At 42.5% G+C, this 23,386-nt stretch overlaps 1 protein-coding gene across 2 annotated transcripts in view; it reads right to left on the bottom strand.

Moving 5' to 3' along the window:
* The window catches only part of LOC115653151 (host cell factor 2-like), a 100,471-nt gene that overhangs the window by 53,863 nt on the left and 23,222 nt on the right, over positions 1–23,386 (bottom strand). For both annotated transcript variants that reach the window (XM_030565961.1, XM_030565962.1), the window contains 3 exons: positions 21,705–21,793; positions 14,738–14,884; positions 13,812–13,863 (listed from right to left, as the gene is read on the bottom strand). In XM_030565961.1, coding sequence (XP_030421821.1) covers positions 13,812–13,863; positions 14,738–14,884; positions 21,705–21,793 — 288 coding nt within the window. The remainder of the gene's footprint in view (positions 1–13,811; positions 13,864–14,737; positions 14,885–21,704; positions 21,794–23,386) is intronic.

The raw sequence follows: 23,386 nt of genomic DNA, 5'->3' as shown, positions 1-23,386 counted from the left end.
AAAAGCTCCTGGCTGTTGGGGCTAACGGAGTGCTGTGTGCTCTCTGCAAGGTCGTTCTCCTCTTCCTCCTCCTCCTCATCTTCCCCCTCAGCCATGGTTGAGATTACAACTCCCACCTTGCAATCCACGGACAGGGGTGGGGTATTGGTGGTGCAGCCCCCTAAAATTGCATGCAGCTCAGCGTAGAAGCGACATGTTTTCGGACCTGACCCAGACTTTCCATTTGCTGCTTTGGTTTTCTGGTAGGCTTGTCTGAGCTCCTTAACTTTCACTCTGCACTGCACTGAGTCCCTGGTGTGGCCTTTTTCCATCATAGCTTTGGAAAATTTTTCAAATATTTTTTCATTTCGTCTTTTGGAACGGAGTTCTGTTAGCACTGAATCCTCTCCCCATACAGCGATCAGACCCAGTACCTCCCATGCGGTCCATGCTGGAGTTCTTTTTCTATTCTCAGGAGACTGCATTCCTACCTGAGCTGGTGAGCTCTGTGTGGTCACCTGTGCTGATCAGAGCTCCACGCTGGCCAAACAAGAAATGAAATTCAAAAGTTCATGGGGCATTTTCTGTATACCTGGCCGGTGCATCTGAGTTCAGATTGCTGTCCAGAGTGGTCACAGTGGTGCACTGTGGGATACCACCTGGAGGGCAATACCGTCGATTTGCGGCCACACTAACCCTAATCCGATATGGTAATACCGATTTTAGCACTACTCCTCTCGTCGGGGAGGAGTACAGAAACCGATTTAAAGAGCCCTTTATATCAATTTAAAGGGCCTCGTAGTGTGGACGAGTACAGGGTTAAATCGGTTTAACTCTGCTAAAATCGGTTTAAACGCATAGTGTAGACCAGGCCTAATAGTCTGATAGGGAACATAACCCCCCCCCCCCCGTCTCGTTAGATAAGCTTTGCAATTGTTTTTACAGGCCCCTATATGCAGGCCTCAGGCTTTAACTAAACCAATGCTAAATAAGAACAATTTGTTTATCAGCATATCGAGCACTGGGGCATGAAGAAACCGGGGTGTGAAGAAACTAGGTATGAAGAAACTGGGTATGAAACACTGACAAAAGAGGAACTGGGAGGAGGACAAGGGGTCCCTTGGGTGCCAGCTCAGCTCTAGGCAAGTATAGTGTGGCAAATATTGCTTACTTAAGGTAACCGCAGGGAGGGGTTACAAAATGACCAGCACAACAACTGCCAAAATACATAAAACATGTTGAAATAGCTTGCTGACTTGCAATATTTTATGTCAGATAGGTAAAATATTAATCTTAATTTGCACTGTTAGCAATAACCCAAATATGGATATGTTTGTGTGTGACTTTTGCGGTTTTAACCTTTATAAGCTTGGTAAAAATTGTATGGGACAGAGCAGCCTGCCTCTTGCATGGGGTCTATGCTGTCTCTCCCTGCATATATGCTTGTATGAAATAAAGGTGACTCAGGCTGTCTAATCTAAAATCAACCGTGTGGTCGATTTTCCACAATAATTTGGGGGCTCGTTCGGGATCCACAGATGACTCCCCTGAACCGAAGGACTGCGGACAGTCTCCTCCCAAACCCTGGGCCCGCCTGAGAGGTAAGAGACCTTTTGAAATCTCTATTGGGGTTTGGTGGAAGACTGGCCCGTAGGCTCTGGCTTGGGGTAAGTCACAAGCTGGATTTGAACTTTTATCCACCAGACAGGCCTGACGCCCTTTTCTTTGGGTTCTTTGGGTTCAGTTATCCGGATACCGGTCCAGATTTTGTTGGTCCTGTTTGGCCATCGGGATCTTGGTAGGTCCAGATACCGGTCTGGGACCTGGTTGTTCCCCGCGGAACGTCACTGGAGGTGATGAGGTAGCCGGCAACCCACGGACCGTGCTCCTTTCGGTCCGGAGAATCCTGATCCGCGAAAGTTGATCGGGGGTCCCTTCCGACCAGGTTGGTCGGGACCCGGGCAGGTTTCTTGCCCTGGCGTCTGTGCCAGGAACGTGCCTGTTTGAGTGTGAAGGCCGTGCAGCCGGTGTGAGTGACAGCTGTGGGAAGACGCCCTGAGCCTCCTGCGAAGCAAAAGCTTGTAACCGGAAGTGTCTCGAAAGCAAGCCACACAGCTAAGCTTGGAGAGACTGTGAAACCCGGACGGGCAGGCCTTGGTAAGGGGCTAACCAGTTGGGGTGGGTGCATGCTTCCCTGTTCCTTTGCCTTTCCCCTTCCATATCCCCATGACCCTGTGACCGCTCTTCGAGTACTGTCTTTTAAAGGACACAGGGTCCCTTTCTTTGCTCCCCTGGAGCCATAAGCTCCCTTCCCTTCTCTGAGAGAAGGGGAGCCCCGGAAAACCGCACCACCAACTCGACAGCTGCAGAGGCACAGTTGGCTTGAAGGCTGGTGCTCTGGGCTGACGAAAGGTGTGCGGGGACCACGGGCTTTCTGTTAGGGTAAAAGTCCCTGAGGAGGCCCACCCCCCTCTACCACTTTCCCTGTAGGTCTCCCGCCGTGGTGCCGGTCCACGGAAACCTACTCCCTTTTCCCTGCCAAGGGCAGGTTTGAAGGGCCATCGGTGTTAGAGCTGTGGCAATCCAAGTAAGCATTCCCTGTGTGAGAGGCTTGAGTGAAAGCCAGCTGCGATAAGAATGGAGGCTGGAGGGTCAAAAGACATTCCAGTTCCACCTAAGGGCACGCCTGCTGCTTATATGTATGTAAATTATAGTCCGTCAACGTGTAAATATTTACAAAAATGGAATTGGTATACCAAAAATGATCCGAAACTGCAGTTTCCCCTGGAGGGAAGTTTCGACCTTGACAGGATCATGCACCTGCAAGGTGCGCTTCTTGCCAACACCGTGCCCCAGGGACAGTTCAATGTGTATTTTAATCGGTAAAAAGAAACAGAAAATGATACCGCACAATGAAAATAAATATATCCTTTCCAATTCCTGTGTTATGAAGGTTATTTTGTGTCTGTCATAGGTCAGCTGGAACCCACCCCAAGGTAGGAGCCACTATGGACCCCGGGAAAGTGAGTGACCCTGGAGTGGCCCTAAAAATAAGGTTGGCCAGGGCTCCTGTCAGCAATAGGCAGACAGTGGAGAGGCCGTAAAACTAGCTGCCAGTAATTGGAGCTAAAAGCCTGTAGGTGTGAATGCTGGAATGATTGTAAGTTACACCCTGAATAATGGTGACAGGGGCAAAAGGGCACATGGTAAATGTGATGTATTTTGTACGTTTTGTCCACTGTGATAGCCTGTCTATTAAGTGTTTTATATTTAGCCCTTTGAGGATGCCTGTCAGCTGGGTTGTAATTGTCTGCCAGGTATCCACAATGGGGGCAAGAGGGAATCTAAGCAAATTCCCATGCAAGAGAAGGGCACTCCCGCCACATACATATACTTATATTATGGTCTTGGGAACTGGGCAGAGAGCTGCTGCCCAGCCCCCACAGCCCCAAGGGTAAAGAATATCAAGTGCCCTAAGTATTAAAAGCCCTTATATGTATCCCTCAAACAGTGTTTCCCCCTACTAAGGAAATGTTCCCCTTGCGCCAATTCCCAGGCATTGGTGCTTCGGGTCAGGAGAACTTGGTGTCTGTGTATGCACCCTGGTCTCCCACAGAACTGTATAATTTAATTAAATTGGAAAAGTGAATGTCCCTACCACCCTGACCGCTCCACCAGCGGTAGGGGTGGGCAACATTCTTGTGCCCCACTCCACTTTTTCACCTCTGACTGTTTCTGTTGGTCCTTATGTGCTTTCCTCCTCAGTTCTTGTTTACTTGATGATCTTTTGGGAAAAGATTTGCTGCATAAATTAAATTGTACAATCGGTTGTACCTCAAATGGTGTGTATCTAGATGTGCCTGATCCCGCTCACAGTGAGGTCCTGGCAGTTTTTCAGAAGGACACTCTAAGGGAGAAGACCAACCCCAGCCCTTTCTCGTTGCAACAGGAACTGCTGGTTAAGGTCTCTCCCTCCCTGTGGGCATTGTGAGCCGATCATGCCGACCAGGTTAAAAGTTGCCTGAACCCAGCAAGACCACTTCCCAAAAGTGTAGTGAAACCCTCTCTCAAACTACACCGAGGAAGGAATTTTACTGTGCTGTTCATACTGTTGTTCTCCCTGTCTTTCCTGTTGTCTGTAGCCCTGCTACTATCCTTCCTTACAATGCAGCGGTGCTAAGGGGTTGTTATTGCCTCAAGGGAAAATTATATTCAGTCCGGACATAGAGGAAACATTAATTATTAGACAAGATGCATCTAGATGTAATGTATGTATGTAAATAGGTGTGCATAAATAGGTAAGAGGGGGTTTAGTCAAAAAGCCCACCCTCCTTGTTAAATTGGTAGTGAAATAATGCCTGTGACCATGTGAAAAATAATACAGCAAGAAAAAAGGATCGGGCCGAAACAAACGGCAACCGTGGTTTAAGGAAGTTAGAAAAAGAAGTTAAAAGTTAACGCTGTAGTTATTGGAGAAAATTAAGCAATAAAACTAAGTACAAATAAAAGAAAAATCTTGGGTTTTTTGAGAATGTTTGTGAATAATCAGCAAAAGGTTATTTAAGTAAAATCATTTGACTATGGCAAAGTTAATCAAATTTGCTAAAGAACACTCCTGGTGTGTACAATCTATGTTTTGTAATAAATTGGTGATGTTTTGGGTTGTAAAACCAAAAAAATACTTTTGCCAGAACACAAAACTAAACAAGAAAACAATCCAAAGTTGTGGCTGCAACAGGGCAGTCAAGACCAGAAGAATGGTAAAAGATTTAAATCTGATTTGGTAACAAATAGCAGATAGAAGCTGTAGTAAGTACCCCATACTAAGCCTTAAGGTGGCTCTGTGTAATCAACGGTCATGTTGCCAAAGAGAAGCCAAAATGGATTGTGCTTTCCATTTCAGATCAACATGTATTCAAAGGCAGAAGTTAAAAAGGTAGAAGCCATTAAAACTTAACCTGGCTATAAAACAAATACAGGAAAATATGGGGAGTAATTTGAGTAATTCCTCAGTTTTGCCTACAATAAGCAAAAATATTTGTAAAAATGATTTTATTCAAATGTTTAAATGTTGTAATTGCAAGACTTGACCTTAGACAAGGTCATAGACCTCATTCCTTGGACATCAGAGGCTAATGAGGCTTTCACTCAGGTTAAGCATGTTCTGGCCCAAGCATTAGCACTGGGCCTCCCTGATTATAAAAAACCCTTTACTCTCTATTGTCATGAAAAGGAGGGGATGGCCCTAGGGGTCCTCACGCAAACCCATGGAAATAAGCAGAGACCCGTTGCATATTTTAGTTCCTCTTTGGACCCAGTAGCTGATGGCTTCCCTCCTTGTCTTAGGTCTGTGGCTGCTGTGGCGGCCTTTGTAGAATCTTCCGCTACCCTTGTGCTGGGCAGCCCCTTGATTATTGCGGTTCCCCATGCTGTTATTGTTCTACTCACTAAGGGGAAAACTCAACATCTCTTTAACTCCAGGCTCACTAAATACAAGATGCTTCTTTTGAATGCATCTAATGTTACCTTAACTAGGTGTCCTATGCTTAACCTGGCCTTTCTGTTGCCCACGAGGGGGATGGTGAACCCCATGACTGTCTAACAGTAACTGCTGGGCTCTCTTCTCCCAGGCTTGATTTGCAGGACACTCCGCTTCAGATTTCTGAGTTATTTTATGTGAATGGCTTATGTCTTAGGAACCCCTCGGGCCAGCTTGTAGCTGGCTATGCAGTTTGTGCCCTCCACGGCCTGGTGGAAGCCTACTGTCTTCCAAAGGCCAGCTCTGCCCAGGTGGTGGAACTGGTCACCCTTACCAGGGCCTGCTCCATAGCTGAGGGCAAGTCTGTTACCATCTATACGGATTCCAGATATGTCTTCGGAGTGGTGCATGATTATGGGCAGCTCTGGAAATATAGAGGATTTCTTACCTCTGGAGGAGCACCCATTAGTCATGACCCTTATGTTAATGCCCTTTTATCTGCCCTTTAGCTTTAGTCTGCAGTTGTTGTTGTTAAATGTTCTGCCCATCAAAAGCCCTGTGATAATGTTATGCGCGAAAATGTCCTGGCAGCCACTGCTGCCAGGCAAGCGGCCCTTTCTGGGTCTCCAGCTCCCTCTGAAATTTTTTGTCTTTGTATGCTGCAACCTCTTTCTCCAGCTGCATCCCCTCGTGACCTGGTGCTTTTGCAAGAGTCAGCGTCTGAGGAGGAGTAGGACGGTTGGAGACGAAATGGGTGTTCTCCACAACCTGAGGATGCCTTGTGGTGCACTCCAGATGGTCGCCTGGTTGCGCCCCGGGCGTTGCTCCCCTACCCTGCTTGCGTGGCCCATGGTTTGGCCCGCGTGAGCAAAGGAGGGATGATTGCATCAGTGGTATGGCATTGGTATGCCCCCAAATTTTCAATCATGACTCAACAATATTGTAATTCTTGCCCTATTTGTCTGGCACACAACAGTGGAAAGCCAGTCCGGACTAGACTGGCAGCTCACCCCACTCCATGGGGACCCTTTGTAAATATTCAGATTGACTTTATAAACATGCCAAAATGCTGCTCTTATAAGTATGTGTTAGTTTTAATAATGTATTTCCTTGTAAAAAGGCAAATGCCAAAACTGTTGTAAAACTTTGGCATACCTGTGAGTAGCAACAGTGAATGTAAACCTAATTTTACTGGACAAATTATAACTAAGTCATGTGCAGCTTCACAGATCCAGTATGGCCAAATGCCCTTAGAAGGCCACTTCCAGTTAAAAAACCGCACTCAGCCCTCATAAAATTTCTACCAGGGCACCCAATGTAACTACCGACAGTGCCCTGCTGGCTTTGGCTCAGATGGACATTCATTTAATAAATGGCACAATGCGTAATTATTGCCTGGCACTAATGAAATGTTAGGTCTTTTTATATACAGTAGCTCTGCCGCTCGCTGAACCCAGAAGACTGGGTCTACATGGAGGTCCACCAGCGAGGAACTGCCTTGGCCCCATACAGAAAGACCCTTATCAAATCCTGTTAATTACCAACACCACTGTGAAGTGCCAAGAATTGACTACCTGCCCATGTTTCTCACTGTAATAGCTCTCCGACTGATGACCGGTCTATCTTTCCTTCTGGCGTTGTTGCTCCTTCTGGATGGCAGGAGTGAAAGACAAGATAAAAGAACTGGTAACTTCTCCTTTGTCTGCTGACAGACCCACTGTGCCTTGTTAAAAAAACAACCTCTCCACCTGAGAACATAATAAAGCCTCCAAGCAAGCAAGGTGATTGTGCTAGTAACCTCTCCCTTGTGGCCTCACTGCTGGACAGCTAAGTGAATTAAGACTACGAAATCTCGAAGAATAGCTTGCGGAAGCTAGCCAAAACTACCTGAAAATGAAACTTTTAATGTTCCTTAATCTCTCCTCCTTAATGAACTTGGGTGGGGATGGGAAAGTAATATTTTTCTAAATATTAGCCAATCAGTAGCCTCACTAGTAAACAACCAAACATATACCCACAGGACTTGCCTGGCCATGGGAATGTTTTTCTGTTTAGAGGCTATTCCAGTAACCAACAACATAGCCTGTACCCTGTTACAGTATTCCCCCGCCCATATGACAAATTAGAGGCCTCTAAAAGAGTTATCCGAGTGTATAACCAACAGTTATGGTATGGTTCTTCTAGGAAAAGAAACCCTGGTGGGTTCAGATGGACCATATTTAATGCCAGGCTGGGAACTATCAAATTTACCCTGCCCTTATCCCACTTCCAGATCACTGCTACCTGCCCCAATTGCTCCCGAGGGGCTGCTCTTGGGTTAGTACAGCAGCAGACTTGGGGTGCATCCTCCCGCCAAAGGAGGGTCTTAGCTGGCTCCTTGTAGGCTGGGAAAAATAGTGCCACCTCTGTTTGGAATATTTACAAAAATCAAAAGCATGATGAAAAATTGGGACAATTGGAATAGGCCATAGGGCTTATTTCCGGGGCACAGGTAAGTGGTCTCCGGGCTGGTGTGGACGAATTGCGTGTTGTCTCCACTCTTCGTGCCTTTACCCAAGATTTACTAAAAATAATCTTAAGCATCGCTGAGGCTGGAAAGGTATTGCGGTGGGATCGGGCCTGTTCTGAGATGCGGGTTTACCTGAATGACCAGCTAATGGCCATTTGGAGTGATCTTGAGCACCAGGCCTGGCCCACTGCCCTTACAAATGCCTCAGGCATACCATCTGATTTGTGGCCCTGGAGGCACACTTGAAGATTTTCTGGATGGAAATGCTGGTGCTCACAGTGCTCCTTTCAGGCCTATGGGCCAGCAAAAGAAGTGTGGACTCCCACATATCAAATCCTTCCAGATCCTTGGGGAAGTTGTATGTGGGACTGGGTCATCCACCGGGATGTATGGGAAGTGAGACCGCCCGATGGCCCTAACCATTTCTTGACTGGCACCCCAGAAATAACACCTGATATTTGGATAGGATTAGAAAATCAATGGACCTTCTGGCCGTTAGAACCCCCACAGCTTCAGTGTATTCGAAAACTTAAGCCAGAAGAAATTGTCACTATTAATGATCATATTTGTTGGGAGGGTAGCGGACAGATAACAACCATTGATGCACAGCCACTTATCCAGGCTAATAATGGCTGTGTCTATGTCAACAATGCTATTTTGTGGGATGTACACTTTCATTTGCACACGACCTCAGGAAATCATGTCGTCTACTGGCCCGCCGATAAGAATGTGCAGGTGAGCCTCCAATTTCAGGTGCCATTTAATTAGACCACTCTGGTCCCTGATCGATTCCACAATTTACTCTCCCTCCTACCGGAGGTCCAACAAATCTGTGAGCTGCAGGAGTAAATCCACCAGCTCCAAAACATGTACCAGAGTAAAAAAAATACCTTTCAGACAGCCTATAAAGTTTCAACTCTTTGCACTAAGTATGATGCCTTGTATTTTATAACCAAAACCTTCCAGCAGCCCCAACCCCACCACATTATCACCTGGGGAGTTATAATAATTTCTATATTAATCAGTATATGCTTCTGCTGCTGTTGTTGTAGACGATGTTTCCCCCCTTGTTGTTCCCCTCACCAGTCACCTACTCCAAAGGTAACCTCTGACCAAGTAGCCCTAGTCCTTCTTAGGGAATTGGCCTGCCAAATGCCAGATATACCCACGTATGAGGAAATGGCCTCAATCCACGAACAACAAGCAACCAGTAAAAATTAAAGATTTAATAAACATCCACGTTTAAAAATTTGATGCCATAAAAGGCATCAAAAGGAGGGAATGATAGGGAACATAACCCCCCCCGTCTCTTTAAATAAGCTTTGCAATTGTTTTTACAGGCCCCTATATGCAGGCCTCAGGCTTTAATTAAACCAATGCTAAATAAGAACAATTTGTTTATCAGCATATCGAGCACTGGGGCATGAAGAAACTGGGGTGTGAAGAAACTAGGTATGAAGAAACGGGGTATGAAACACTAACAAAAGAGGAACTGGGAGGAGGACAAGGGGTCCGTTGGGTGCCAGCTCAGCTCTAGGCAAGTATAGCGTGGCAAATATTGCTTACTTAAGGTAACCGCAGGGAGGGGTTACAAAATGACCAGCGCAACAACTGCCAAAACACATAAAACATGTTGAAATAGCTTGCTGACTTGCAATATTTTATGCCAGATACGGTAAAATATTAATCTTAATTTGCAGTGTTAGCAATATAACCCAAATATGGGTATGTTTATATGTGACGTTTTGCGGTTTTAATCTTTATAAATTGCATGGGACAGATCAGCCTGCCTCTTGCATGGGGGTCTATGCAGTCTCTCCCTGCATATATGCTTGTATGAAATAAAGGTGACTCAGGCTGTCTAATCTAAAATCAACCATGTGGTCGATTTTCCACAACAAGTCAAAACAAGGTTTACATACAGCTTGCTATTTTAACTGAGAATTAGACTTTAAGCACTGGTGTAACAATTTTAAGTGACTCTCAAGTATGAAGGCTGGGAACAGTAAAAGAAAGGTTACAGTTTTATTATTTTCTGTTTGTTTATTTTGGGTAAGAGAAATAGAACAAACGTAAAGATGAAAACAGGAAGGTCAGCAACTACAAAGATAGGCTTTGTATACACTACTACTTATGTCGGTATAACGTATATCACTCAGGGGTCTGAATAAGCCACCCCCGCCCTCCTCTCCGAGTGATGAGGACAGCGCTATGCCAGTAAGAGAGCTTCTTCCGCCAACATAGCTACCACCTCTCATGGAGGTGGTTTTATTCTGCCAATGGGAGAGCTCTCTCTTATCTGCATAAAGCATCTTCACCAAATGTGTGACAGTGGCACAGCTGCATCAGTGCAGCTGTGCCACCGTAGTGCTTCTAGTATAGACTAGCCCTTATTGCAGGCCAGGTTGGAGAATGACAAGATGGGAGAGGTGTGTGAACACCAAAAGTGATTAGATGAACAGAAAGACAGAGTGTGAACACCAAAAGTGGGAAGCAGATATGAGAGCCAAGGAGAGTGAGGCAGAAAGGCAGCAGCAAAAAGAAGCACACTGGTGGGTCCTGGTAGCAGAATAGCTGCTCACCAACATGCCGTGGAGCTGGAAGAGAAGGAAAAGCTGCATGCCCAGAGCACAATGTACAAGCAGGGGAAGATCCCAGAGTTCCCAAGTGCTCCCTCAATCCAAGGAACACCTACCTGGGAGAAACTCTGCCCTTCACATAAAGAAGCAGACTGTATAAGAACACATTACCACTTTTGAAAGGTTATGTGAGAATCATACTGTAGTTTCAGAACATAAGAAAGTCCCCATACTGATTGCAAGGTTGTCTGATAAAACCTTAAATGTATTTAATGAAATGCCAATTGAACAAATTTTGCAATATCCCGAATTAAAAAAGCTGTCTTGCAAAGATTTCAAATGACCACTGAGGTGTAAAGGTTGAAATTCAGAAATCTCAGGAAAAGTGCTGGCATGAGTCATAGCGAGTGTGTCTGTAAAATGTGTGATCAAATGAGAACAGACAAAGGGACAAAGGGCTGAGAACTATGTCCAGTTGTTTGATCTCTTCACTCAAACGTTCTGGGGAAGTTAGAGACACAGTACAGGATAAATCTTTACATTCTGTACAGGAAGATGACATCCTGATTCCTTTGTGCGAGCCCAAAAGTCCAGTGAGTGCAAGACAGAGAAGGACGGGCAGAAGCTTGGTGTAAAGAGGGGGCCTTCTTTTATCACTGGGAAGGTGGAGGGCAGTGAGGATCCCAGGCACTCACCTTCCCAGAATCATTCCCCTCCTAGAAATCCCCTTCACAGACCTTCTGTGCAGAAGAATGGTCAAAGAGGGTGCTATCAGGGTAACTCTACTGAGCGTTTTTGCTCTAAGCTAACCCCCCCCCCAAAACACTTAGCCTCCACCGAGGTTAATACTGTGATTATTAACATACTGTTAGAACTTGGTACTATGGGGTACCTGGGCCATTGAAACCTCCACATCACCACAGGAGGTTTAGGCTGGGCTCTGGCAGGAGGACTCTGTGAGGCTGGACTCTGCAGGAAGTAACACCAGCAGGACCTAAGTGGCAGTTCCTCACCGCCCACTGATAGGTTGGCACCAGTACTTAAGCCAGACTGGAGGATGTGGGCTTCATGGCGGCCTTCTGGGAGTTCTGGCTGGCCTGGTGAGGGCAGAGATGTGCCTTTCCCTCAGCATGGCGGTGGTGGGACATGGGGAAGGTGTGCCCCTGGCTCTTCTGCTGTGACTACACCTGGGGCGCCAGCTGATGGAGGCATGCAGCGATAGGGCGGTTGGAAAGGGAGGTCTTAGAGCTGGAGAGGTATCTGTCCACCAGTCCCAAAGATCCATACCTCTATGGAGCATGCCAAGAGAAGTAGGAGAAGCTCTGCGCCCTCGAGGACCATTGGACCCGGGGTGCCTTTGTCCGATCCTGCATCCACCTCCTTTGGGAGATGGATCGTGACTCCCACTTCTTCTACGCCCTGGAGAAAAGTAGGGGACCAAGAAGCACGTCACCTGCCTCTTGGCAGAGGACAGCACCCCCTCACAGATCTGGAGGAGACGCGTGGGAGGGCCAGGGAATTCTATGCAGGCCTTTTGTCCCCAGATCTGACCGACCCTGATTCTTGCAGAGTGCTCTGGGATGGACTCCCAATGGTCAATGCGGGAGACTGAGACCGGCTAGAGATGCCTCTCACTCTGGCCGAGTTCTCGGAAGCCCTCTGCTGCATGCCACCAATAAATCAGCTTCAGACCTGTGTGCAAGATACGCCAGACTGGTTTCCAAATCTGCCCATCTCCTGATGCCTGGGTCTTGTTCTGCCCTCTGGCCGGTCCTGGATTTTGGCCCTCTGGTACCTGACCAGACCTGACACCTGCTCTGACCGCTAGGTTTTACTGCCCACATCCCGATTATGACACACAGAGGTGCATGCTTAGTCCCTGATTAATTTTGTGAGGTCTGACGCTGAGGAGGTGGACCTGGAGTTTATCAAGGTTGCTGAAGTAAATTGCAGGGAATTCACAGCCCGGAGAGACAATGGTGGTGCACAAATTTCTCTGGTCAGGGAAAGCATGGTCAGAAAAAACTAACATGTTACCTGGTGAGGATGTAGAGCTCCTGACATTGGAGAAATATAAAATCCCTGTAACTCTGGTTAAAATGCATTTGGATTGGGAAGGCTCGAAAGTTATCTTGAAAGCTGGGGTAGTTAGACAGCATTCCCATAGCAATGCTGGTGGGAAATGATATTCTTAATATATGCAAGTTTGTTAAAATTGTAACTCATAGTAAAAAGGAATAATTGTCCCATGATCTCAGAGAATTGTGCAGATAAAGAAACAGCTGTCAGGGAAAGGGACAGCCCTAGCTCAGTACATGTGCTTTCAAGCGTGGGAGGTGCCAAGGCCAGCTTTTGCATAGCAAAGAAAAGTAGTGTGTTCATAGAGCTGGAGAATGGGAAGAATTAACCCCTGGTAGTGAATAATCTGCTCAGCTGCCAGTGTTTTGCAGATAAACGAAGGGCAGACCCTACTCTAGGGTGCATAAAGGGATATGTCCTGAAGGGATCCCTCACTGAAGAGAAATGGGGAAATGTTTTTTGAAAAGGAAGTGAGACTATGCAGAGAATTTCCCATGGGGGGAAAGCCTTGGAAAACCTGACAAGCAGCTGGTTGTACCTGCCCAGCACCATGACGTCCTTTTGCTGGTCATATAGGGGCCCAGAGAACCCATGAGAGGTTAAAGAAATATATCTACTGGTCAGAGACACAGAATGAGGTGGGAGATTATTGCAGGTCTTGTGAATTATCTCAAAAAAGAAAAAAGACCTGCAGGACCCTAGAAAGTTTGTCTCCACCTCTTGCCTGTAATATAAGAGGCATTTTATAGTTTCGCAATGGACACTGTGGTCCCTATTCCATGGCCTACCCAAAGTGGGAAGAAATATATTACTAGTCTCCCATGAACAAAGACCAGAGCCCAGTCTACAGTGCATAAGGAAACTACCTATCTGTCTCCTATGTAAATTAAGCACAGTGGAATCAAAGCAATGAAAGCCCTATTTACATACAGGGAAACCCACAGGAAGGGAAAATCAGCATGAAGATCATTAAACTTTTGAAGATAAAAGCAAGGATAGAAGCCAGCTTGGGCATCCATCACTAGACAGACTCAAGGGAACAGAGCTCTTGCAAGCTTAGAAAGATGGGTCCTTCAATCAAGGAGGGGTTGAAGTCACTGGAAACTGAATATAGGTAAGAAACCTGCTTAGACTTAATCCTTTAATCCCTTATTCTCTATGAAGGTAGTCTTAGAAAATCACTAACCTGGCACCAGGTGCTGAACCAGTGGTTTTGACTGGGGTCCAGCTGAGAGATACTGAAACATAATATAGAATTTTAAATGACAGGATATAGTAACAGCAATGCAAACAAGTCATTACTAATATGCTGAACTAACAGTAATACATAAAATCCAATTGATTTAACATATAATTGTTTTTTCTGGACTGCAGTCATGAGTCCTGCTTAAAAATTGCTGGCACAGTATGGCCGCTTAGTTTTCAGAGCACAGTAATTCACATGAATAGAATGTGAGGTGTAAGAGAGATTTTGTAGTTTTGTAGTCCGCTATAGGAAAGTAGTATGTATTTTACTTGCAATATGGCCAACGTTTAAAAAAAAATTAAGTGCCCAAGTTGAAAAATGTTGGCCTATATGCTCATTCTTGGGTCTCACCTCCTGTGCATAATACGAAATACAACAAGCAAGCTACTGATGATTAAGAAATTGTTCATAGGGCATATGCAAAAATAAATAAATAAAAAATGAAAGGACCTGATTTTGAGGCTGGCGTCCATTTTTGAAGGCACAAATTTAGGTTCACAAAAATTGTACCTGCAATTAATTGTGGGTGCAGATACTATCATTTAGACATCTATGTACCTGCATGAGCCCAGAGAAATGAAGGCTAAGTTGAAGCCTTTTTTGGAAATCTTAGTACGAGGAATGAATGTAAGTCTTCAAACTAATTTGTAAACTGTCTTTAGCTGGTCAAGTTTATGATATATAGAACCCACTGTCCTTATTCTGGTAAAATGTTTAGATTTTTAATGCAGGAATTCTTCATTGGTCTGGAAACTGCATTGTTTTGTGCAAAAAATATTCTATCTGTGATTTTGCAAGAGTGGGACTCAAAGATATTTTCCTAGAATCTGAGTGATGATTTTTTATAACAGAGTAGATTTACTTACCAGTACTGAACATATATAGGTCATCAACAGCTTTTCCGTAATGAACTCCACCATAGACATAGATATTTTCCCCTATTACTGCTGAACTGTGTCTGAGGGTCTGAGGTGCAATGCCATTAGTTTTTACCTTCTGCCATGTTAAAGAACCTAAAACAACAAACCAAAATTTTAGAGAATCTTCCTCTACTTTCACTAAGTAGAAAGGGAAACAAACATTTTCCATTTTAGTTTCTACACACAATACAAATTCTCCTCAGCACAGCAGCTCTATGACAAAAACCATCAACTTTGTCAACATTTTTCACATGTGAGGGCTACAGAGCAGATATGCTCCTTGAGTCTCTGCAGGACTATGATGATTTTTAGCCCTTTTCTAAATATAAGTTTTTTAGATTTTTTCCAATTCCACTCCCTGGATCTGGTGACTTGTATGTGTCTCAATAGCCTAATTCCTCTAGGAACAAAACCTCTGCTTCCAAAAGAATGGAATATTTTGAATTTTTTATCCACTTTCTCCATGCTGGCTCAGCATCACTGGCTGACACATTGGTGGGTAGCTAATGCTCTGTTCACTTTCTGTGCACCTGCTTTGAAGGCAGACTAGCAGCTGTGTAGTGCACACTCATTCCTGCATGGCTGGTATCAAAGTCTGTGAAGACTGTGCAGGTGTGTGTGTGTGTACATATAGTAAGGTGTGTGTCTTGCTCTCTACAATCAAGCACGCAGTGAATTATTGTTTCAAACTCTAAAATAGGTAAATATTCAGATGATATATCTGCCTTATAAAACTATGGCAAGATTATGTTTTGGCAAAGAAGCTATTTGTGGAGGCAGATGTCTAGTCTTAAAACTAGGGAAGAAACAGAACTTTGCTTCTACAAAAATCAGCAGGAGAGGAAGAGATATTTGAAGATTCTGAGATGAACATTTGTCCTGATCCTGCATCAGAAATCGTGCAAGTGAAAGGAGACTCTGCTCAGGTGCTGGGGTCCAGCCATGTGATCTGATTGCAGGATCAGAAAGATCCGGAGAAAACAAGTGACACTCACAGACTGGAGGAGCGGGGGCGGGGGGGGCGGGGGGGGGGAAGGAGACAGATAATATATTTAAGTTCTCTGACTATATTTACAACTCATTAGGGGATGAATTGCAGAACATAAAATTTCCACCTTTCAGCCCACCTATTCCTCATTCAAAACACAGTACCGAGCAGATTATATTGGAGACTAGCAAACTACAGATAGACAAACACACAGATTATACAATCTGCTGGAGGTTTGACCATTTTCCTGTTTCACTGTCATACAGACCAGTGGAAAGTCTATAGTCATACTAAGATGGGGAGAGTGTGTGTTGAAGATAAAAGGAGAAAGAAAAACGGACTGACCTGATGGTAGAGGTCCTATTACAGAGCACAAAATCACTAGGAGGAGATGAATGAGGCATTTTTAGAATAAATAACAGAAATAGCAAAAACATAAGACCTGGTAGTAATTGGGGACTTTAACTAACCAGGCATCTGTAGGAAAAGTAATTCAGCAAAATGCAAAATGTCCGATAAATTATTGGAATGTGTTGGGGAAAACGTCTTGTTTCAGAAGGTGGAGGAATTACTGAGGGAGTGCAGCCATTTTAGATTGATTCTGACTAATGGAGAAATTGGTTGTGAATCTGGAGGCAATGTGGGTGAAAGTGATATATTTTATGATTCTAAGGAAAGGAAGGAGCAGCAGAATAAGGCTTCAAAAAGGAGACTTTTGCAAGCTTAGAGAACTAAAAAAAATCTACTGGAAAAAAAGAAGTTCAGGGGAAATGACAATTTCTGAGAGACAATATTTAAGACACAACAGCCAACAATCCTGATGGAAAGGAAGGAGAGAAAAATAGAGGCCAATATAGCTGTATCAAGAGCTCTTTAATAATTGGAAAATTAAAAAATAATCTATACAAAGTGGAAACATGGACAATGCTAAGGATGAGCACAAAAGAGGTGCACAAGCATGTGGGGATAAAATCAGAAAGGCTAAGACAAAATGAGTTTCATCTAGCAAGGAGCATAAAAAGCAATAAGAAGAGGTTCTATAAATACATTAGGAGCAAGAGAAAGATGAAATCAAGTGTAAGTCCACTACTTAGTGGGAATAGAGAGCTAATAATGTATAACATCAAGAAGGCTGAAGGGTTTAAAGCCTGTTTTGCTTTAGTTTTCCCTAAATAGGTTAATGGTGACACACAATTCATATTAACAACAAAGGGGAAGGAACATAAGCCAAAGCGGGTTAAAGAATATTTAGATGAGTTAAATGGATTCAAGTCAGCAAAGCTGGATGAATTTCATTTTAGGGTACTAAAGGAACTAGCAGAATTAATTTTGGAACCATTAGAGATTATCTTTGAAAATTCATGGAGAACAGGTGAGATCCCAGAAGACTGGAGAAAGGTACTATGTTTGCCTATCTTTAAAAAGGAGAACAGAGGATCTGGAGAATTATAAACCAGTCAGTCTAACTTTGATACCTAGAAAGATACTGGGATAAATGATTAAACAGTTAATCTGTTAGCACCTAGAGAATAATATGGTGATGACAAATCCACGTTGGCTATTACTTAAGAACAAATCATGCCAAACGAAACTAATTTGCTTCTTTGGCAGCGTTACTGGCCTAGTGGATGGGGGAAGCAGTAGACATGATATATAGTATCTTGATTTTTAGTAAAGCTTTTGACACAGTCCCACTGTGGAATGAAGAAGGGGTCTGTTGTAGGTTTGATATTATTCAATATTTTCATAAATGAGTTAGATAAGGCAGTGGAGAGTATTCTTATAAAATTTGCAGGATGAGTTACAAGTACTTTGAAGGACAGGATTAGAATTCAAAATGAGCTTGATAAATTGGAGAATTGCTCTGAAATCAACAAGATGAAATTTGATAAAGACAAATGCAAAGTAGTTCACTTAGGAAGGAAAAATCAATGCACAGCTATGAGATGGGGAATAACTAGTTGGGCAGTAATACTGAAGAAAAGGATCTGGGGATTATAACAGATCACAGATTGCATATAATGTGATACAGATGAAAAAAAGGCTAATATAATTCTGGAGTGTACTAACAGAAGTGTTGTATGGAAGACATGAGAGGCAATTGTACCACTCTACTTAGCACTCGGCCAAAGCTGGAACGTCCAGTTTTCGGCATCACACTTTAAGAGAGATGTGGATAAATTGGAGAGAGTCCAGAGGAAAGTAACAAAAATGATAAAAGATTTAGAAAACCTGACCTATGAGGAAAGGTTAAAAAACTAGGCATGGTTAATCAAGGGAACAGAAGAGTGAGAAGGGAATTGATTAGTTTTAAACTATGTTAAGGTTGTTATCAAGAGTATAGTGTTCAGTTGTTCTCCACGTTCACTGAAGGTAGGACAAGAAATAATGGGCTTAATCTGCACCAAGGGAAAGTTCGGTTAAATATTAGGAAAAAATTTCTAACTAGAAAAATAATTAAATATTGGAATAGGCTTCCAAGAGATGTGGTGGAATCTCTGTCTTTGGAGGTTTTTAAGAACAGATGAGACAAACTTCTTTCAAGGATGGTTAGGTTTATTTAATCCTGCCTTAGCGCAAAGGGATGAACTCAGTAACCTCTCCAGGTGCCCTCCAGCCCTATATTTATATGATTCTTTGCCAAAAATTCCCTGACCTGGACAAACTTCTGCATAAGCTCTAAACTTCACCAGCTCTACTCCACATTGTTGTCTTCTTGGCATTGGTGAGCACAGTGCCATGTTACTGTATCTGAAAAATGTGTTCTCACACCTCTTACTTTATATGCCATAATCAGCTGTAGCGATTGGAAAGATTTTAATGCTACTTACTCTCACACAGTAGAAAACAGAACCTGCATCTTTAATCCTAATGATAAGGAGAAGCAACCTAGACTTATTCTCCCTATTCTGGAAGATACTTGAAAGACATCCTTGCTCCAGGAAAGCCTTCTGTGAGTGAGTGGCCTTTCTTCTCTAAGGAAACCAAGCAACTCCAACTCCAAAATAAAACATACCAAAGCATTCTCTATAGGAGTTACCCTTATCCCAGTCTCAAAGTTCCCAGACTCCAGATGAGTAGTACAGCCCATCATACTCAACTATGAAATACATCATGTAACTAAGGTGACCATATTTCCCAAAGAGAAAATGGGATACCCCTCGATGCTGTTGCTCATCACTGGAACCCTGGCCTTCCACCCCGAGGCTGTTGCCAAGTCACTGGAACTATGCGGGTGGCCCCCTCAGGAGGCTGTTGCCTGGTTGCTGGAATCCTGTGCTCCCCTGCCCCCCGCCGCATGCTGGAACATGCTGGAACTCCCCCAGCCTTGTCTCCATGCTACAGTGGAGCTGGCATCTCCGCTTGCCGCATCTGCACCACACCCCACTTTTGACAAAACTAGGCATTTGTCTTGTTTGCTCTTGCCAACTGATCAAGTCAGCAAGAGCAAATGGGACAAATGCCTCCCTTTGGAAAACAGTTGGGATAGCCAGGACAGGGCTTAAAAAAGGGACTGTCCTGGCCAAAACAGGATGTATGGTCACCCTACACATAACAGGTTCCTACTGGCTCCTCCTGTCCATTATCACCTCCCTTGTTATTCTATCCTCACAACTGTTTTAATGCAAAATATTCCATTACCATATCTCTCTGTGGCTTCCCACAAATACACTATACCCTCCCCCACCCAACACATACTCACTTTACTTTTATTTCTCAAGGCGTCAATCCAAAGCCCACTGAAGTCATTGGAAAGAATCCCATTGACTTCAGTAAGATTTATATAAGGCCTTTAACTCACTTATTAAACATTAGCACAAAATGTATTTATATGCTAAACGCATCTTTTCAAATAATGATAAACTGTCTGATTGAGACTGCACTTTTTATTTTCAGTGTTTTGTAAATTTACATCATGAATTTGGTTTGTACACACCTTGTCCATTATCTGTTCCTTTATTTCCATTGTTACTTACTTGAAAAAAATAATAAATAAAGCTTATTTATCAAAAAATCCAAAGACTTTTAAAAATGTGTTATTGTTGCAGAATAGCAAAACAAAGAAAAATAAATAATGAGAGTGGTTGGTAAAGGTTTATATCATTTACACATCAGAAGCCATATAAAATGTCTGCAGTGTTAAATCATTTTTCTAGAGAGTACATATATCATAGGTTACATCTCCGTTACCAGCAACTTTATACAGTATTACCAAACAATCTTACACAGGTTTATTGTAATAATGCTTTTATAGACCAAATCAGTAATATATATTTGTAATTACTGACTTCTGCTCTTGATTTTGAGCGAAATTACATAGTAATTCAGAAAGCTTTCCAAAATCTTGTGCAAATCCCCTAATGTGTGTAGGCAAATTAGGGGTCACATACAAAGCAATCTGTGTGAGTTACCCTAATGCATATTCTGAAGTCAGGGGTATCAGCATATCTAGGTGAGGTGCTTGTGCACGTTTGTGCATAATATTTTGAAAGTTTGACCCTTACTGTTGAATTTTGATTACTATTTAATGTTTTTTACTTTTCAAAATAAATAATCCAATGATCACACAGTACAAAGTGATATAGATAGTGTTTATATTAGTGGCCTCTGCCTAAGGAATGTGAATATACTCTGAAAATGTGCATTAATCTTTGGAGAAAAAACTCACTTCCGCCCAAGCCAAATATATAATGTACATTATACAACATGTCTGGCAAAGTGACTTTTACATTAACTTTTCAAAATGTAGCCATTAAAGTTTTATTTGTTTGTGTATGAATGCTTAAAATTATAACTTTTAGAGGGTCTTGCCCAGGTTTAGCTCACTGCCTAGAAGTATGTTCCTTTGTGGAATAGTTAGTCTGACTTGAAATGCAGTGCATCATGAACTGACATTTGGTACAGAATTAACCTTTCACTTGGAAAGTTTACAGCAGGGAATCTCAACCACTAATCACATTGCCTCAGCCCTCGTCCAGACTAACCCGCGGCATCGGCGGGTTAAAATCGATTGCTCGGGGATCGATATATCGTGTCTAGTCTGGACGCGGTGTATCGATCCCCGAGCGCGCTTACATCGATTCCGGAACTCCATCAATCCGAACGGAGTTCCGGAATCGACACGGAGAGCCGCGGACATCGATGCGGCGCCGTCCAGACTGGTGAGTACCTCGATTTTAGAAATTCGACTTCAGCTACGTTATTCTCGTAGCTGAAGTTGCGTATCTAAAATCGATTTTAATTCCTAGTCTGGACGTGGCCTCAGGGATTGAAGTAAGAAGACATACCTCAAAGACCTGAAGAAGAGTTCTGTGTAAACTCATCTTTCTTACTAACAGAAATTGGTCCAATAAAAGATATTACTTATCCACTTTGCCTCTCTAATACCTCAAAGAGGCACACTCAAATGAACTGTATTCCTTTTATTTCTCTACAGGTCATGGGAAAGTAAAATCTAGAATTAGAGTAACAGCTACATAGCAAAAACAGAGTAAATCCATTGACAACCATCTTTATTTAGTTAACTGACTATTAAACAACAGAATTAGCTCAATTTTTTTGTGGGATTAGGTCTAATAAATATTTCTGCCAATAATAAAAGATGGACTATAAATGCAGATTCTAAAGCAGATATTGTTTAGGTTTCATCTTCTAAAACCTCTCATTCTAAGATAATTACAGCTCTCAATCTGCAAGAGCACAGTCTTTTCCATAGAAAAGATAAGGATGCCATTTCTGGAGGAGGATAGAGGTGTTAGGAGTCATATGTGGGGCTGTCTTGATTATTAATACATTAAAATAATCATTGCAAGTTTTCATAATGAAAGCAGCATATTGCTTTAATTTGAATAATGGTCCCTTAGACTTGTCATTACCTTAGTGGACTATAAATAGCACAAAATGTAATCTTATATTCCTACTCACTAAGGTCAAAGCTGTAGACTCCTGGAAGGCATTCTTTGGCATCCGGGGTTGAACACCCTCCAAATAAATATATCTTCCCTCTTACTACACTGTAATAAAAAATAATGATTTTACAATTGGTTCATAAAACATATCCTGAATTATTAAAAGTGATTACATAGAAAACCCATCACATTTTTTGATTAATTCCTGTTAGCAATGCACATATTTAAACTGTATTTTGTATGCTGCAATAAAATTTTATCTGGATTCCAATTAAAGTTTTTACCTCCCCACTAATTGTGCCTATGCTGTTTGTTTAGATTTACTAAAAGGTACAACGTCAAGTTGTTTAGGTCCACAGACTTTAAAACTGTTGTAGAAAAAGATGTCCTCTGATTCCAAGAATCTAGTAAAAAGTTCTTCCCACTCCATCACTGAATAACTAAAATATTCAGTATTGTTTTGGCTTCATGATACATCTAAAAACGAATTGGATAGTATTTTTTTAACTGAGGAAATTAGTTGGCAGTACCCTTTCACCCCAAAATGGAAACATGTCTATGGATTTAAAGCAAATTCATCTACAAATGAAAAACCTAGAAAGCAAAAGCATGTTGATGCAATAATTTGAAATTTTATTCATCATCACTGTTAAAATGGTACCATGTGGCTCTTTCTCAGATTTGCCTAATATGAGTGTTTGTATTCCAGCCACAATTTCCTTCTATTTTTTCACATTGTATTAATATTAATGGAGAATATGAAAGTGGCAGCAAACAAATATCATATATCATCTTATTGACACCAGTGCTTGATAGTTAATGTTTTGAAATGCTTTTGAGATATAATGCTCTGATAAAAGATGTTAATAAAGTGCAAATTATTTCTTTTTAGTCAGTGGTTATTTCTGCAGAATTGGTTTTGCTAAAAAAGGATTTTGTGCTGCACTTTTATCTACCTATTGCATACTCCCAACTGTTCTATATAGGTTATTGCAACTAAACAGCACTTTCGGTAGACATGTATGTCACTTATTGGATTAAAGTATGGATACAAACCTTGTTATAATGCTTCATTATCATTCTTGGAAAACAAGGTAGTATTTAACATCCAATGCATTCCAGTATCCCTAACGAACTTCACATACATGAAGATGAATTAATGGATGTTATTATGAAAATCTAGATTTCTTGAGCCAAGAATCTTGATAATTACAGTATTTCAGAACAGCAGGTTTAATTAACTTAAGCCAAATCACAAGTCTTTTGTATCTTGGATATCAGTGTTTATTTACCTTGCAGGATCAGGCAAACTTAAAGAGTCCACTTTGATGACCCACATGGGGCCAAATGTAAGCCTCAAGTAGAGACCATTTTAAAATACAGTGAAGTCAGTTATTTTCTTCACAGCCAGACTTCCACTTGTCTCTTACCAATGAGGACTCCCTGCCATACAATTGTTTGTCTCTCAGGTATTTTGTTTGTTTGTAGTATGTTCGTATCACATTAAGTGAGTTCCAAACCAACAAAATAAAACATTTCTGAAAAGGCAAATTGTACTTATTTACTACAAACTCCTAAATTGCAAGTATATTGTGATGACAAATAAATAAATACACCCAGACTGAAAGAATAAAGGAGGGAATGTGGTCCAAAAGAAGGTGCTCAGAGGCAAGTCTCCTAAGCCCTATTCCTCACTCA

The sequence above is a fragment of the Gopherus evgoodei genome, chromosome 6 (assembly GCF_007399415.2).
Source record: "Gopherus evgoodei ecotype Sinaloan lineage chromosome 6, rGopEvg1_v1.p, whole genome shotgun sequence".
NCBI classification, from domain to species: domain Eukaryota; kingdom Metazoa; phylum Chordata; order Testudines; family Testudinidae; genus Gopherus; species Gopherus evgoodei.
Note: the sequence above shows the minus strand (reverse complement) of the source record. Positions and strands in the feature narration are given on the sequence as shown.